Here is a 14,833-nt window from a genome sequence, read left to right as displayed (position 1 = left end):
GTTCAGGAACCTGTCCAAGGTCACACAGCTTGACATCACTGGCTGGGGAGGGGGGTAGGATTCAAGCCCAGTCTGGTTCTGAACCTACACTCTTATCCACTGAACTTTGCTGCCTCTAATACTGCCTGTGTTTCCCTTCTTGATTTAACTCCTGCGGGGCTCCCGCTGCATTTGGTGCATGCCTCTCTCATAGGTCTTATTACTCTTTATTAGAGGAGAGTATGGCCTATGTCCTCCATAAGACTGAGCTTCTCAAGGACCAAGATCTATCCTTATTCATCTTTATATCCCCAAGGCTGACCACAGTGCCTGGCACTGTGCAAGATATGTAAGTACAGAGCAAGAAGCATGAAAGAAGGATCAAAGGTTCCCAACTGGCAGCTGAAGGACTAGTAGATCCGATGAAAAGGAACAGCTTAGAAAGAGAAGCTTTCCTGGAGAAAGAATACTACAAGTTCCAGTTTTGAACTTATTGGAGTGATGGAAGGACAAACAAATGGAGATAGCTGTCAAGGGACTTGGAAAGAGAAAATGGGCACAAAGGTTCCATTAGGACTAAAACATAGACTTCCAAGTCTTTTTGAAAGAAGTGCTAACTGAAGCTCCAGGGGTGAATCAGCTCACCATGGAAAACAGAATGCAAAGAAAAGAAAAAGAGAGAAAAAAAGGCAACATCTTGGAGCGTACCTGTAGTTAATAGGAGGAAAAAGGGCAAGGAGTCAGCATAGAGATCTAAAAGAAATTCAGAAGGATCTCTGCAGCAGCACTGAAGTCAAAGGAATCTTTCTTGTTTGTGTCCCTGAGTAGGTGTCTGTGATGACTGCTTTGTAAAACAGTACAGATTATAAATAAAAAAGTCTGTGGGCAGCAAGAGAAAAACAACTCATACGTTTTCAGGGCTATTGGGTCTGTCTGGCCCTGCCCACCATTGGTTTGGGGAGCAACTTAGTTCAGACTGGAGAACACCCACATGAAACTTCTCTTGATGGTAACAGGACATGTCTTCCACCTCTTCACACTGACTTCTCTTCGCCTCCTCTCTCCTCCAAACATAGGTTGGAGATTACACCCTCTCTGTATCAAAACAGCACATCTGAAATCATCTCATGGCACCCACATTCTTTTACTTGCCCATAGTCTTCCAAATTTTGTAAGGTGAATTTGGCCTCTCCAACTCTTATCCTGCATTATTGCTGTTGTTATTAACATATATATACATATATATATATACACACACACACACACACACACACACACACACACACGCACATATATATATATATATTTTTTTTTTACCATATCTACACCTCAAAATTTCTCTCTTCTAGTTGTTTTTGCTCTGTTGGCTAGACCACAGAGCTCCTTGAGAGTAAGCGGGTGGGGGAAGGGGCATTGTTGCAATTCACTGAATCTCTTTGGTAATACTTTCCTTATCTCTGCCCTAGGCCTACTATTGACCAGTAGGAATTGCTTAGCTGCCCAAGTGACAGTTAGCACTAGAGACTACTGACTTTTGACCTTGAAGGCCACATAAGATGGTAAATCCATTAAAAACCTAGTAATCACACTATAAATATTCTGAATGACCATTATTTTTACCTTTCTGTGAATCAAATGGACTAAAGATGACCTTTCTCAGGCCAACTACTCTACTTTACTTAAAAATTATGACACATATCATGCATATATATGACATATATTCATTCTCATTCACAGAGGAGTGTATAAGATTTACTTGTACAGTTCATTTAAAGAATAATTATAAAACAAACACCCAGTTTCAGAAACAACATTGTCAGCCCCTCAGAAGCCTTCCCTGGTCACATCCCATTTCTCTTTTCTTAATAGTTTTCCTATTTAATGTATGTATCCTTAACAGTAGAGTTTTGCATTTCTGAACCTTATGTAAGTGGAAACACGTGGTATCTATTCTTTGATTCACTTGCTTCTTTCACTCAATACTGAGATTCATCATATTATAAATGGTTATAGTTGTTCATTTTCATTGGTGCATTATACTTCACCTTATGACATCACAATTTATCCATTCTATTGTTGATATAAGTTTGGATTGTATGTTGTTTTTAGCTATTACAAACTTGCACATATACAAGAGATTCTGAATGGAATTGCTGAGTCATAGCGAATGTGTATCTTCAACTTTACTAAAGTCACAGTTTTCCAAAGTGACTCTATCAATTTATACTACCATTAGAGTATGAGGATCCTCTTTGCTTCATCCTTCTTAAAACTTGTTATTGTCAGGCTTAATTATTCTTTGGTCTGGTGGGTGTCTACTAGTATGGCATTGTGAGTTTCATGTCCATTTCTGTGGTTGCTAATATGGATGTGCATATTTTCTATTGGTCATTTGTATTTCCTCTTTGGTGTTGTGCCTACTTAAGCCTTTTGCCTATTTTTAATATTAGGTCATCTCTCTGGTTCTTATTGATTTGTAGGTGGGGTTTTTTTTAGAATTAATTTTTTTTAATTAATTTATTTTTGGCTGCTTTGGGTCTTCATTGCTGCACGCAGTCTTCCTCTAGTTGCTGCGAGCGGGGGCTACTCTTCGTTGCGGTGCGTGGGCTTCTCATTGCGGTGGGCTCTCTTGTTGCGTAGCACGGACTCTAGGTGCGCGGGCTTCAGTAGTTGTAGTTGTGGCTCGCAGGCTCTAGCGTGCAGGCTCAGTAGTTGTGGTGCACAGGCTTAGTTGTTTTGTGGCATGTGGGATCTTTCCGGACCAGGGATCGAACCCATGTCCTCTTCATTGGCAGGTGGATTCTTAACCACTGCGCCACCAGGGAAGCCTGATGTAGGTGTTTTTTATATATTCTGGGTACTAATTCCTTGTTATATGCTTTGCAAACTTCTTCTCCCATATTGTGACTCTTCCACTCACTTTATGGTGTTATTTGGTAAACAAAAGTCCTTAATTTTAATGTAGTTGAATTTATTGATCTTTTCCTTTATGGCTAAAAAAAAATTATTCTCAATCCTAAAGTCATAAAATCATTCTTCCATACAGGTCCACAAAATTTATCTGAAATACTCGGAGACAGATATGTTCTGGAATACAGACTTTTTTGGATATTGGAAAGGTACCATGGAACGTACAACGTATACTATGTAGCAAGAACTGGGACAGTACCTATAACCAAAAATATCAATATTTCTACAGCAAAACATATAGTCAACTAAGTGATATATAAATAATGACTATCGTGACACTAAGTTACATTTTTCAACAAATGAGTTCCAAAGAGTTTGATGTTTCAAGGTTTGGGGATTTTGTAATTAGTACAAAAGTTATGGTAGCCTCATACAATAAAAATGGAATTATTTCAAAGTTTGGAGGAACTTACTGGTGGAGCCATTGACCTGGAATTTGTGTGTGAACCTTCATTACTATTGATTCAAATTTTTAATGGTTTGGGACTATTCATATTTTCTTCTCTTTAGTCAGCTAGTTGTTTTTCTTGAGATTTGTACAATCATCTACACTTTATTTGCATCAAGTTGTTTACAAGATGTTCTGTTTTGATTTCTAAAGTATAGTTTTCATTATTGACATAGGTTGTTAACATCTTTCCTTTTATTGCTCAATACTGTTAAATATTTGTCAATTTTATTAGTCTTTTCCAAAAAAAATCAACTTCTGGATTTTTAAAATCTACTGTATGCAGTGGTGTGCTAGTTAATTGGCTCTGAACATAACAAAACAAAACACTACCTTGTTGGCTGATATCCAGTGTGAAGATTCCCATCGGGGCAATTTCAAGCTACCAGATTGATACTACTGACCATGGAATTGGGAAGAGGTGTGCACAGTTGGCTCTCCTGAGCTAGTACAGGCAGTGTCTGGCACACCACTACTTTCATTTCCCATTTCTGTTTCCAGCATTATGTCCCTCCTTCCACTTTCTTTAATTTTGCTCTCCTTTTTCTAACTTCTTGAAAGGGAATGTTTAGCTAAAGACCTTTCAGCCTCTTTTCTAATGTACTTACTTAAGGCTATAAACTTCCCTCTACGTACTATACGTTAACTTTATTCCGCAGGTGTTGCTATTGTATTTTATTATTCAGCTCAAAAAATTTTCTCATTACCATTATGACTCTTTGGCTATGGGTTACATGGACTTGTTTTTATAGTTCTTTATTGATTTCTAGCTTAACAGCACTGTGCTCAAAAAACACTTGCTGAATGATTTCAATCTTTAAAATTCGTTGAGAGTTGCTTTACAGCTAAGTATGCAGTTGATTTTGGTAATATGCCATGTTTGCGTTCCAAAAAACATGTTCTGATTTTGGTTGTGTTTTTCTGTGTATATTCATTAGGTCAAGTTTGTACATCATGTTATTCAAATTTTCTATACCCTTACTGATTTTTCTTTTGTTTGTCTTAACAATGACTGGGAAAGGCTTGTTAAAATCACCCACTATGGCCATATATTTTTTTCTTTATAATTTCGTTGATTCCCTTTATATATTATATATATATTTAAGTGCATAACAATTTTAAACTTTAAATATTTTTTTCAACTCATAAGTCATTCAAGACTCCTCATCCTTTTTGTATCTCATTAGTCATACTTAAAAGATACTATCTTTATATAAACTGCCCTTGATAGACACAGTATAAAAGAATTGGTGGCCCTGGTAAAGCTAAAGCAATCCACTTATTAGACTCCATTAACTATTACAGAAATACTTCCCATATTGTAGAACATATGTTTGGTGGTACTTAGGCTTCACACAGCCAACCTGAAAATGTGCGTATGTTTATTTGTAAAGGATTAAATACCAGCACTGAGCGCAGAGCTGTAAACTGCTTGTGAGTTTTATAAGCACTTAGAATTCAACAGGACTAGATGATGGCGCAGATGGGATCTTTAAGAGAACTGGACGACTGACCTGTATCTACAAACGTGCTTTCAAATAAAGATTCTGCTGAGATATTCACTAAAATATTAAAAAGAGTATCTTTCAAAATATCTGGAGCAGCGCTTTTCATTCCTTTTAAAAAAACACCTCGGGGGGGCCTCCCTGGTGGCGCAGTGGTTGAGAGTACGCCTGCTGATGCAGGATACATGGGTTCGAGCCCTGGTCTGGGAAGATCCCACATGCCGCGGAGCAACTGGGCCCGTGAGCCACAACTGCTGAGCCTGCGCGTCTGGAGCCTGTGCTCCGCAACAAGAGAGGCCGCGGTAGTGAGAGGCCCGCGCCCGGCGATGAAGAGTGGCCCCCGCTTGCCACAACTAGAGAAAGCCCTCGCACAGAAACGAAGACCCAACACAGCAAAAATAAATAAATTAATTAATAAACTCCTACCCCCAACATCTTAAAAAAAAAAAAAAAACACCTCGGCGTTTAGGGAGTAAAAAAAGCCACAAGTAAGATTAAAACAATAATACAGGTATTAATTTTACCCACTCTCCTGACCAATTTGTATTACCGCCGGCAACTTTCAGATCCAAGTCCAGAGATCTTAGCTGTAAACTCTAATCAGGCTCACATTTTAGTCCCTCGAACTATCAGATCTCAGCCGACTGGAACTTGGCTTTCATATTCTTTCACTAGATGTCTCCAAATACCAACTGAAAGGATCTTGTCCATCTACAGAAGAAAGCCGCAAGGGTTCAAGCAAGGGAAAGGTGATAATGTTGGTAAATGTAACAGGATTAAATCTGAATCAGGAAACTGGGAGCTTGGTGCCCTGGGTTCTCAGCTCAGTCACTTATTTGCCATGTGTCCTGGGGCGTCACCCGCCTCTTTCTGGGGCCGTTTCTTTCTTTTTTTTCTTTTAATTTAAAAAGCGAGGAGTTAAGCCTAAGCGGCCCTTTAACGCTTCGTCCCGCTCTCATCTCAGGTGCCAACTTCCACACAAAGCCGCCGTTTCCGGCAGGGCTCGCACGTTAAGCTTTCCGGACGGCGCTTGGCGAGATATATGCAGAAATTTAGATTCATGAAAGAAGCACAGTTCGTTAAAATCACGAAAAACTGCAGGGAGAGAGGCACCGAGACGTTAATAAAGCCAAGGCCGCTGTGAGGAGTGACCGGATCCTACCCACTCCCCATCTCCACAGCCCCAGGACCCGCCTCCCTCGCCCGAGCAGGCCCAGAAGTCACTGCGACAGGTAAGAGAACGGAACAGGAAGTCCCGCCCTCCTGGAACAGCGAACGGTAGCCCGTAAGGATCATTCCAAGGCCAGCGCATTCGCCGCGTGAATTGTTTCCTTGAGGGGCCGGGGGTCTACGCCGCTTGAGCTCAAGCGGGCGAGGCGGGAGTGCGGCGCCAGTCCTCGGCACCGCGCCCTTCTTTCTCGGTCGTTGGGCTGCGTGCCTCTCCTCCAGTCGGCGCCGAAGGGAGCCTGGTTCTGGGCGGGCGGAGAGGTGGGCTTGCTGGCGGGGCGCGCCGGGGAGGGTATGGACCCCGGAGGTCGCTGACTTTCCGCGAGCCTCGGGCTCCTCTTCTGCAAGACGGAGCAGCACTCCGTGTCCTGCCTGGTGATTTTGGCCTCGTGCATTTATTTGTATAGCACTTTGGTTCGAACAGCAACCTCGTAAAATGGGCACCGCTCCCCTGTTTTACCGATGGGGAAACAGGCTCTAGAGAATAAGTGAAGTGTCTTAAGTGACAGACCGTGTGAGAGCCGTAATTCTAACTCCGACTTTCTGAGACCAAGCTGTCACTCCAGCAGTGGAGCATATTACATGGTGTAAGGGATAAGCGTCAGAAGCGAGTGCTCTTACGATACCGTTAATGTAATAGAACTGATTGGTTTCAGTCGCATCATTAAAACCCAGAGGCATAACTTTAAGAAAAGAGGGGCTTGGAGGGAACAACAGTATTTTTTCTTTGGCTTACCTTCTCTCAAATTACAAGTTCCTTGTTAATATCACATGTTTTGGTTGACAGCTTGAGCCCACTAGGAATGGCAGCCCCATCTATGAAAGAAAGGCAAGCTTGCTGGGGAGCCCGGGATGAGTACTGGAAGTGTTTAGATGAGCACACAGAGGACGCTTCTCAGTGCAAGAAGTTAAGAAGCTCATTTGAATCAAGTTGTCCCCAACAGTGGGTAAGTCACACTGGGACGTGTTTCTGTTTGCTGTCAAAATACATAGAGCTTACGGTGAGTGGTGGGCTATGAAATGAGGCACTGTTTGAAGCATGTCAAATGAGCAGTTTCCGTGAGCAGCAGAGAAAACCTCGTCTCGTAATCCAGGCTTGTTTTATGTACATAGCAGGCACACCTTTGGAAAATGTCACCTGACACTTTAAAGATGATTGAAAAGCAAAACATTCGCACACTAACCAAAAAATTCCAACCTTCTAAATTGGTAGATTTCTCCTGGATCTTCTCAAGGGATAGTATTTACTCTTGGGCAAGAGTTGGCAAATTCATTGGCCTAGAGCTGCTATCAGAAATAAAGCATTCCCAGTTGCCCACCCAAAATCATACGGTCATATACCCAAAGTACAAATACAAAGGAGTTTAGAAAGTGGAAGAAACAAAATGATCATATGGTGGATTCTGGCACCAGCTGCTCCAAGTGCCTCGCCGACACGCGCTCTTGCTCTGTATTGCCAGTCCTTAGAATGGGAGGGGTTGGAAAAGGGAACTAACATCGCTGGGCTCAGTAAGTGCCCTGGTGTGAATGCCTGATGCTCCTTCATCAATACGCTTTGAGATGGGCGGTGTTGCCGTCAATTTCCAGAGGAGGCAACTGAAGCCCAGAGCATTGGAATAACTTGCTTTCTCACTATTGGGGCTGGAGAATAGGATGCCCGGAATTGAGATTAGGGCAGGGCTGTATTTGTTGGTAAGGACGAGGACTAGGCTTTGATCCTGGCAGTAAGGTAGGTTGGAGGACAAGATCATTGAAGAAAGAGGTCAAGGACCTGAGAGGCCAGGGTACTGGCAGGATCAACCACATGGATACTGAACCACCCAAGAGTTATGACATGAACGTTGTTAGAGAAACTGACGGCAACCTACAAAGTTATAGATGACTCCAACAAAGAAGGGAGCAGGGCTTCCCTGGTGGTGCAGTGGTTGAGAGTCCGCCTGCCGATGCAGGGGACACGGGTTCGTGCCCCGGTCCGGGAAGATCCCACATGCTGTGGAGCGGCTGGGCCCGTGAGCCATGGCCGCTGAGCCTGCGTGTCCAGAGCCTGTGCTCCGCAACGGGAGAGGCCACAGCAGTGAGAGGCCCGCGTACCGGAAAAAAAAAAAAAAAAAAAGAAGGGAGCAGTAGAGCAAAGCAATCAAAATAACTACTGCCGCATCTGACAGTGACTGCCACGCTCCCATGGAAAACAGTTGTCTTCTGCAGACTATTCTTAGTCTGTAACTGAGCTCCCTTTCCCAGCCTGCGCCCTCAGGCCTTTGCTCCGTTTTCACCTGTGCTCTCTACTCAGGAGTCATACCCAGTGGCCATAGAATAAAAGCAAAAGATATTTACAGAGATTTGTGTGAGAAGGTGGGGAAGGAGACAGAGGGAGAAGTGATGGGAGTATTCTCTGAGTGCATTCTGTGTGAGAAATTGTGTTTTCATTAGCTTTAATTTTCATTCAGTCTTGTGAGGTACTATTGTATCTCTTTTACATAATAGAAACTAAGGCTCAGGAAGGTGAAATAATTTGTTCAAGATCAGCTAACCAGCAAAGTAGTAGAGAGGGGATTTGAAAGTAGGTCTCTCTGATTGCAGTTTGTATTCTTTTACTTAGCTGAAGTCACAGCCAGAGAATAAAGATAAAAATAAAACCACCAAATAGAGATTCACAATGAATACTTCTATGATGAAACACTAAAAATAAAAATTTCTTACATAATAAATATAAAACTGTGCTGTCACAAAACCAAATTACTCTTCTCTGGCCCTTTGCTTATCCCTTTTTTTTTTTTTTTTTTTTTTTGTGGTACGCGGGCCTCTCACTGCTGCGGCCTCTCCCGTAGCAGAGCACAGGCTCCGGACACGCAGGCTCAGTGTCCATGGCTCACGGGCCCAGCCGCTCCGCGGCATGTGGGATCTTCCTGGACCAGGGCACGAACCCATGTCCCCTGCATTGGCAGGCGGACTCTCAACCACTGCGCCACCAGGGAAGCCCGTGCTTATCCCTTTTATAGCACTCATCAGTCGGCCTTGTATAATGGCCCGATTTAAAGCCTCCTGTTGGTTTGTAACTTAGGAAGGAGCAGGGATCAGGTCTGTCATTGTAGCTTCATCCAACACAGTCTTCCACAAATAGAGCAACCGGACAGCCAAGATACTTGATCCTAACATCAATTTCAGATACTGTCTTTTCCCTGTGAACCTTTGAAATGTCTCAGAAATTGCAGTATTTTGGCATTCATGCTACTATCCTGCATCTCATCTAATGGCTTAGAGGACACTAGCATTATACATACACAGTGCTTCTCAAGAAATGCTTGTTGATTTATTAGCCTTTTAGACATTAGCCTCTTTCGAGGTGCCACATGTCGAGGGTCCTCAACTGTTCATTGAATGGAAAAGACTATGGAGCAGAGCTTTTCAAGCAGAGAGTACGGTATATGCAAAGGCATGGAAGCAAGATGCATGAGAAGTCAGCACATTCAGGAAATGGGGTAGCTCTGGACGGGTAGCATTTTAGGGACTGGTGGTCAACCCAGAAGATAGACGGATGGGCAGAGATTAAGCCATGAATGACCTGATTTGTCTTACTGAGGAGTTTGGATGTTGACCTTGAAGGCAATAGGGATGCCTTGAAAGACCTTTAAACAAGCAGTGCCATGATCAAATTGGAATTTCAAAAAGATTATTCTTGGCAGTGGTGTGATGGATGGATGAAGGAGGGTAGAGAAACCAGTTAAAGAGCTATTAAAACAATCCAAGTGAGAAATCATGTGGGCCTGTACTGTCGCGATCAAGAGGGGGAAAGAGATCGGAGCATTGACAGTGATGCAGTCACTGAAATAGGTGATGGGAGGAGAAACACGTCTGGAGAGGAGCTGAGTTCTGGACAAGTTGGGACTGAAGTATAAGTAGGACCACTAAATGGCATTGTCATTTAGGCAGTTGGAGATGTGACAGGAGATGCAAAGATCTATTGATTTGCCACAAAAACGTTAAGAGGATTGTCCACTTCTTCATCTGTTGCCCTTTACATATAACACCCGTCCCAGCTCAGTCAGCCTGAGGACACCAGGGGTGTGGAGTCTGACAGTGAGATTTATTAACGTGCTCTAATCAGGGAGCCCCACGCACCAGAGCTGCTGCGGGTGTCTCAGCAACCAAGGGAAAGGAGCTATCAGAGGGTTTGGGGAAGGGTGGAGTTTAGGTGAAACTGAAATGAAGTGGTGCTTTGATAGGCTCAGAGAAAAGCAGGGCTGTGTATAAGCAGGTTGTCAACTCTGGACTGAGAAATGGACCCAGGGTCTTATTTTCCACAAAGATAAATGCTGCCATGTCATCATGCTCAGAAATCCTTATGTGAAGTCCTGCACCTGAGTTGGAAATCAAGACTGCTTCTTTTTGTCAAAGTGCCTATCAGATCCCCCAGGCAAAAGTGGGGTGTTTCATCCTTACCGAAAGAACTTCAAAGAGCAAATTTCTGATAGTTTGATTTTAGAGAACAGAGTTTCTTGGTGAATAAGAAAGCAGTAGGGACTTCCCTGGTGGTGCAGTGGTTAAGAATCCACCTGCCAATGCAGGGGACACAGGTTCGAGTCCTGGTCCGGGAAGATCCCACATGCCGCAGACCAACTAAGCCTGTGCGCCACAACCACTGAGCCTGCGCTCTAGAGTCCACAAGCCACAACTACTGAGCCCGCACGCCTAGAGCCCATGCTCCACAACAAGAGAAGCCACCGCAATGAGAAGCCTGTGCACCGCAACGAAGAGTAGCCCCTGCTCGCCGCAACTAGAGAAAGCCCACGCGCAGCAACGAAGACCCAACACAGCCAAAAAAAAAAAAAAAGCAGTAGTCACTCAGAGGGGTCTCTTAGGACAGTGTCTGGCTGCGGTGTGTCCTGCAGAGGAACGTTAACTTTGTAGCTGGCTTTATCTGAGTCTCTTATCCCAGCTTGAGACAGGGCAGGCACAGTTCTACATTCTTAACTCGGACTCTATTGAAATATTTAAGAATTAAATCCTAAGAAAAGCTTTTCTGTTCTGACAGTGAAAACGTGTGTGGTATCATGCCTTTGTCTTGTCTGCAGAGCAGCTCAGATGCAGATGCTATGAGGATTTGGTGGTTGGCCTTGATTTTCTACTTCTGTGATTTTACTGTTTCAGGATATGGGGCTTTAAGATACTCCAAATTCCCTATGGCAAGAGGAGGATGTAAATAGAAATAATAAAATGAAATATTTAGTGTATTAAAGTTTTACCATCAGTTTACTTATTCATAGTTCATGAATATAATTTTTAACTATGTGTCTATCTCCTTAAATGTATGTTTCTGGATAAGATAAACTTAATACAAATATGATGGCTAATGAATTACAAAACTTGTTGAACTTACAGTTGACAGGAAAAACTTGTACAATGTCTTTGAATCATGAAGTCTTATGACCTGAGAGTCCTATGGACTCTGAACTTGCATAGTACATTTCACATGTGTAAGCACATATACTTCTTGAGAAGGTGCACAGGGTACTCAAATTCTCAACAGGGTCAGTAACCCAAAAAGGGTTAGGACTCACTGGTCTATACTCTCTTTAGAGACTCTTATACATAAGATGCACTGATTCAAAATGGTTCTAAAATATAAATTACTTAGGCCACTTATATGATTTATATTGAATAATTAGTTACATTTAAATCTGTGCTTTTGTTTAAGCTGCATAGCTTGCCCTTATCTCAGACCCTTTTTTCTCAACAGATAAAATATTTTGATAAAAGAAGAGACTACTTAAAATTCAAAGAAAAATTTGAAGCAGGAGAGTTCCAGCCTCCGAAAACAGCCGCAAAGTCCTAGGCTGTTCCTGAACATTTCAGAAAAGTTGAAATTATTTTTTCTGGACATTCAAAAATGCTCTATGGGACAACAGTAGTTTGAATGAATGATGGCAAACACCAATGCTTGTTCCATATATACAACTCTTAATTTAAATAGTCAAGTAACAAGATTCCATTTTTCAAAAGACAGACTTGAAATAAAATGGTATGAAATATGCTTAATTGAGTAAAAAACATATTTTAAGAAAAAACAAAATTAAAGCTTATTATGAAAACGTGTACCTTTTTTGTTGTTGGAGGATGGGTAGTAGGCAAATACTATTATTGATAGAGATATGGATATACACTGAAAAAAATAAGATTTGCCATTGTCCTGGGAGTTAGCATTTTAACACAGACAGAAGAAAATGAGGAATGGAAGAAGGTTCAACTTAAAATATACAGGTAAAATAATAAAGACCATCTACAAAAAAACCCTACAGCTAATATAGTTAATGATAAGACAATGCTTTTTCCCTCAAATCAGTAACAAGGGAAGGATATCCTCACTTCTATTCAACATGGTACTGGATTCCTAGCTACCTCAAAAGAAGAAAAGCACACAAATGGGAAGGAACAAATGAAACTGGCTCTATTCATAGACAATATGATTATCTTTGTAGAAAATCCCAAAGAATCGACAAAAAGAGCACCTAGAATTAATAAGTGAATCTTAGAAAGGTGGCAGGAAACAAGGTCAATATACAAAAGAAAATCATATTTGTGTATACCAGCAATGAACAGCTGGAATCTAAAATAAAATTTAAAATATGCCATTTACAATAGCACTAAAAAAACTAAAAATAAAAGGAATACTTAGATATAAATCTAACAGTATGTGTAGGACCTATTTCCTGAGAACTACAAAACACTTGAAATCATAGATCTACTTAATTGGGGAGAGGTACAGTGTTCATGGATTAGAAGACTCAGTGTTGTTAATTTACTGTTAAGTTCTCCCCAGTTTGTTCTCTGGGTTCAAAACAACCCCAATCAAAATCTCAAGAATTTTGGTAGATATTGACAAGCTGATTCTAAAATTTGTATGGAGGGCCTCCCTGGTGGCGCAGTGGTTGAGAGTCCGCCTGCCGATGCAGGGGATACGGGTTCGTGCCCTGGTCTGGGAGGATCCCATATGCCACGGAGCGGCTGGGCCCGTGAGCCATGGCTGCTGAGCCTGCGCATCCGGAGCCTGTGCTCCGCAACGGGAGAGGCCACAACAGTGAGAGGCCCGCGTACCACAAAAAAAAAAAAAAAAAAAAAAATAAATAAATAAATAAATAAATAAATAAATAAAATTTGTATGGAAAGTCAAAGGACCTAAGATAGCCAAAACAGTTCTGAAAAGAACAAAATTGGAAGATTCATATTATATGATTTTAATGCTTATTGTAAAGCTACAGTGATTAAGATAGTATGGTATTGGCAGAAGGATAGACACATAGTTCAGTAGAACAGAACAGAGCCCAGAAATATACCCACACAGAGTCAACTGAGTTTGGACAAGGTGAAAAGGCGATTCCGTAAAGGATAATCTTTTCAGCAAATGGTGCTGGAAAAATTGGATGTCCATGCACAACAAAATGAGCCTTGACATAAACTGCACCTTATTAAAAAAAAAAAACAACTCGAAATGGATCATAGACTTAAATGTAAAATATAAAACTATATAACTTCCAGAAGAAAATATGGAGAAATTCTGCATGATTTGGGGTTTGGAAGTGAATTTTTTTATAACGTCTTAACTTTTTTAAAAATTTGTTTTATTTATTTTATTTTTGGCTGCATTGGATCTCCTTTGTGGTGCGTGAGCTTCTCATTGCAGTGGCTTCTCTTGGTGCAGAGCATGGGCTGTAGGCACACAGACTTCAGCAGTTGTGGCTCGCGGGCTCTAGAGCACAGGCTCAGTAGTTGTGGCGCATGGGCTTAGTTGCCCCATGACATCTGTGATCTTCCCGGACTAGGGATCGAACCTGTGTCCCCTGCATTGGCAGGTGGATTCTTAACCACTGCGCCACCAGGGAAGCCCTGGAAGTGAATTTTTAGATGATAACCTCAAAAGCACAATCCATAAGAGGAAAAAAAAATAGCTAAGTTGGACTTTATCAGTATTAAAAATTTCTGCTCTGTGAAAGATACAATTAAGAGAATGAAAAGATAAAACTGGGAGAAAATATTGCAAATCACATATCTCATTAAAGAACTCGTATCCAGAATAACAAACCCTTATTTTAAAAATAGCCCAAGTTTAAAAAATAGGAAAATTACGTGAATATTTTCGCAACTCTATTCATAGTGTTAGAAATATTATATTATGAAAAGATGCTCCATATTATTTGTAGAGTAAATTAAAACCATGATGACCTATCACTACACACCTGTTAGAGTGCCTCAAATTTTAAAAAGTTGATAGTACCAAGTACTGATGAAGATGCAGAGCAGCAGAAACTGGCATTCACTGCTGGTGGGCAAAGGGGTTGACTCTGAAAGGGTCACACAAAGGAATGTTTAGCTGGAAGCTGTTTTCTATGGCACTGTGGTGGTGCATCCACGTATGCACTTGTCAAAACCCACAGGACTGTACACTGTAGAGAGTGACTTTGTGTGCACATTAAAATCAAATCAACCAGGGGGGCTTCCCTGGTGGTCCAGTGGTTAAGACTCTGCGCTCCCAATGCAGGGGGCCCGGGTTCAATCCCTGATCGGGGAACTAAGATTCCACATACTGCAGCTAAGCCTGCATGCCACAACTACTGAGCCCACACGCTCTAGAGCCTGTGGGCCACAACTAGAGAAGCCCTTGCATCTGCAGCAATGAAGAGCTCACACAGCCTAAAGAAAAAAAGAAAAT

At 41.8% G+C, this 14,833-nt stretch overlaps 1 protein-coding gene across 2 annotated transcripts; it reads left to right on the top strand.

The window, feature by feature from the left end:
* The first annotated feature begins 6,178 nt into the window (after positions 1-6,178).
* COA6 (cytochrome c oxidase assembly factor 6) lies at positions 6,179-12,218 on the top strand. Of its 2 annotated transcripts, none has more exons than XM_079699263.1 (3): positions 6,179-6,187; positions 6,917-7,076; positions 11,867-12,218. In XM_079699263.1, the coding sequence occupies exons 2-3, from the start codon at positions 6,933-6,935 to the stop codon at positions 11,960-11,962; spliced, it is 240 nt and encodes a 79-aa protein (XP_079555389.1). In that variant the 5' UTR covers positions 6,179-6,187; positions 6,917-6,932; the 3' UTR covers positions 11,963-12,218. The 2 variants fall into 2 exon arrangements, with proteins under 2 accessions (XP_079555389.1, XP_079555388.1); XM_079699262.1 differs by lacking the exon at positions 6,179-6,187 and adding an exon at positions 6,306-6,390.
* The last annotated feature ends 2,615 nt before the right edge of the window (positions 12,219-14,833 follow it).

The sequence above is a fragment of the Hyperoodon ampullatus genome, assembly GCF_949752795.1.
Source record: "Hyperoodon ampullatus genome assembly, chromosome: 1".
Lineage (NCBI taxonomy): Eukaryota > Metazoa > Chordata > Mammalia > Artiodactyla > Ziphiidae > Hyperoodon > Hyperoodon ampullatus.
This window is presented reverse-complemented; position numbering and strand designations above follow the sequence as displayed.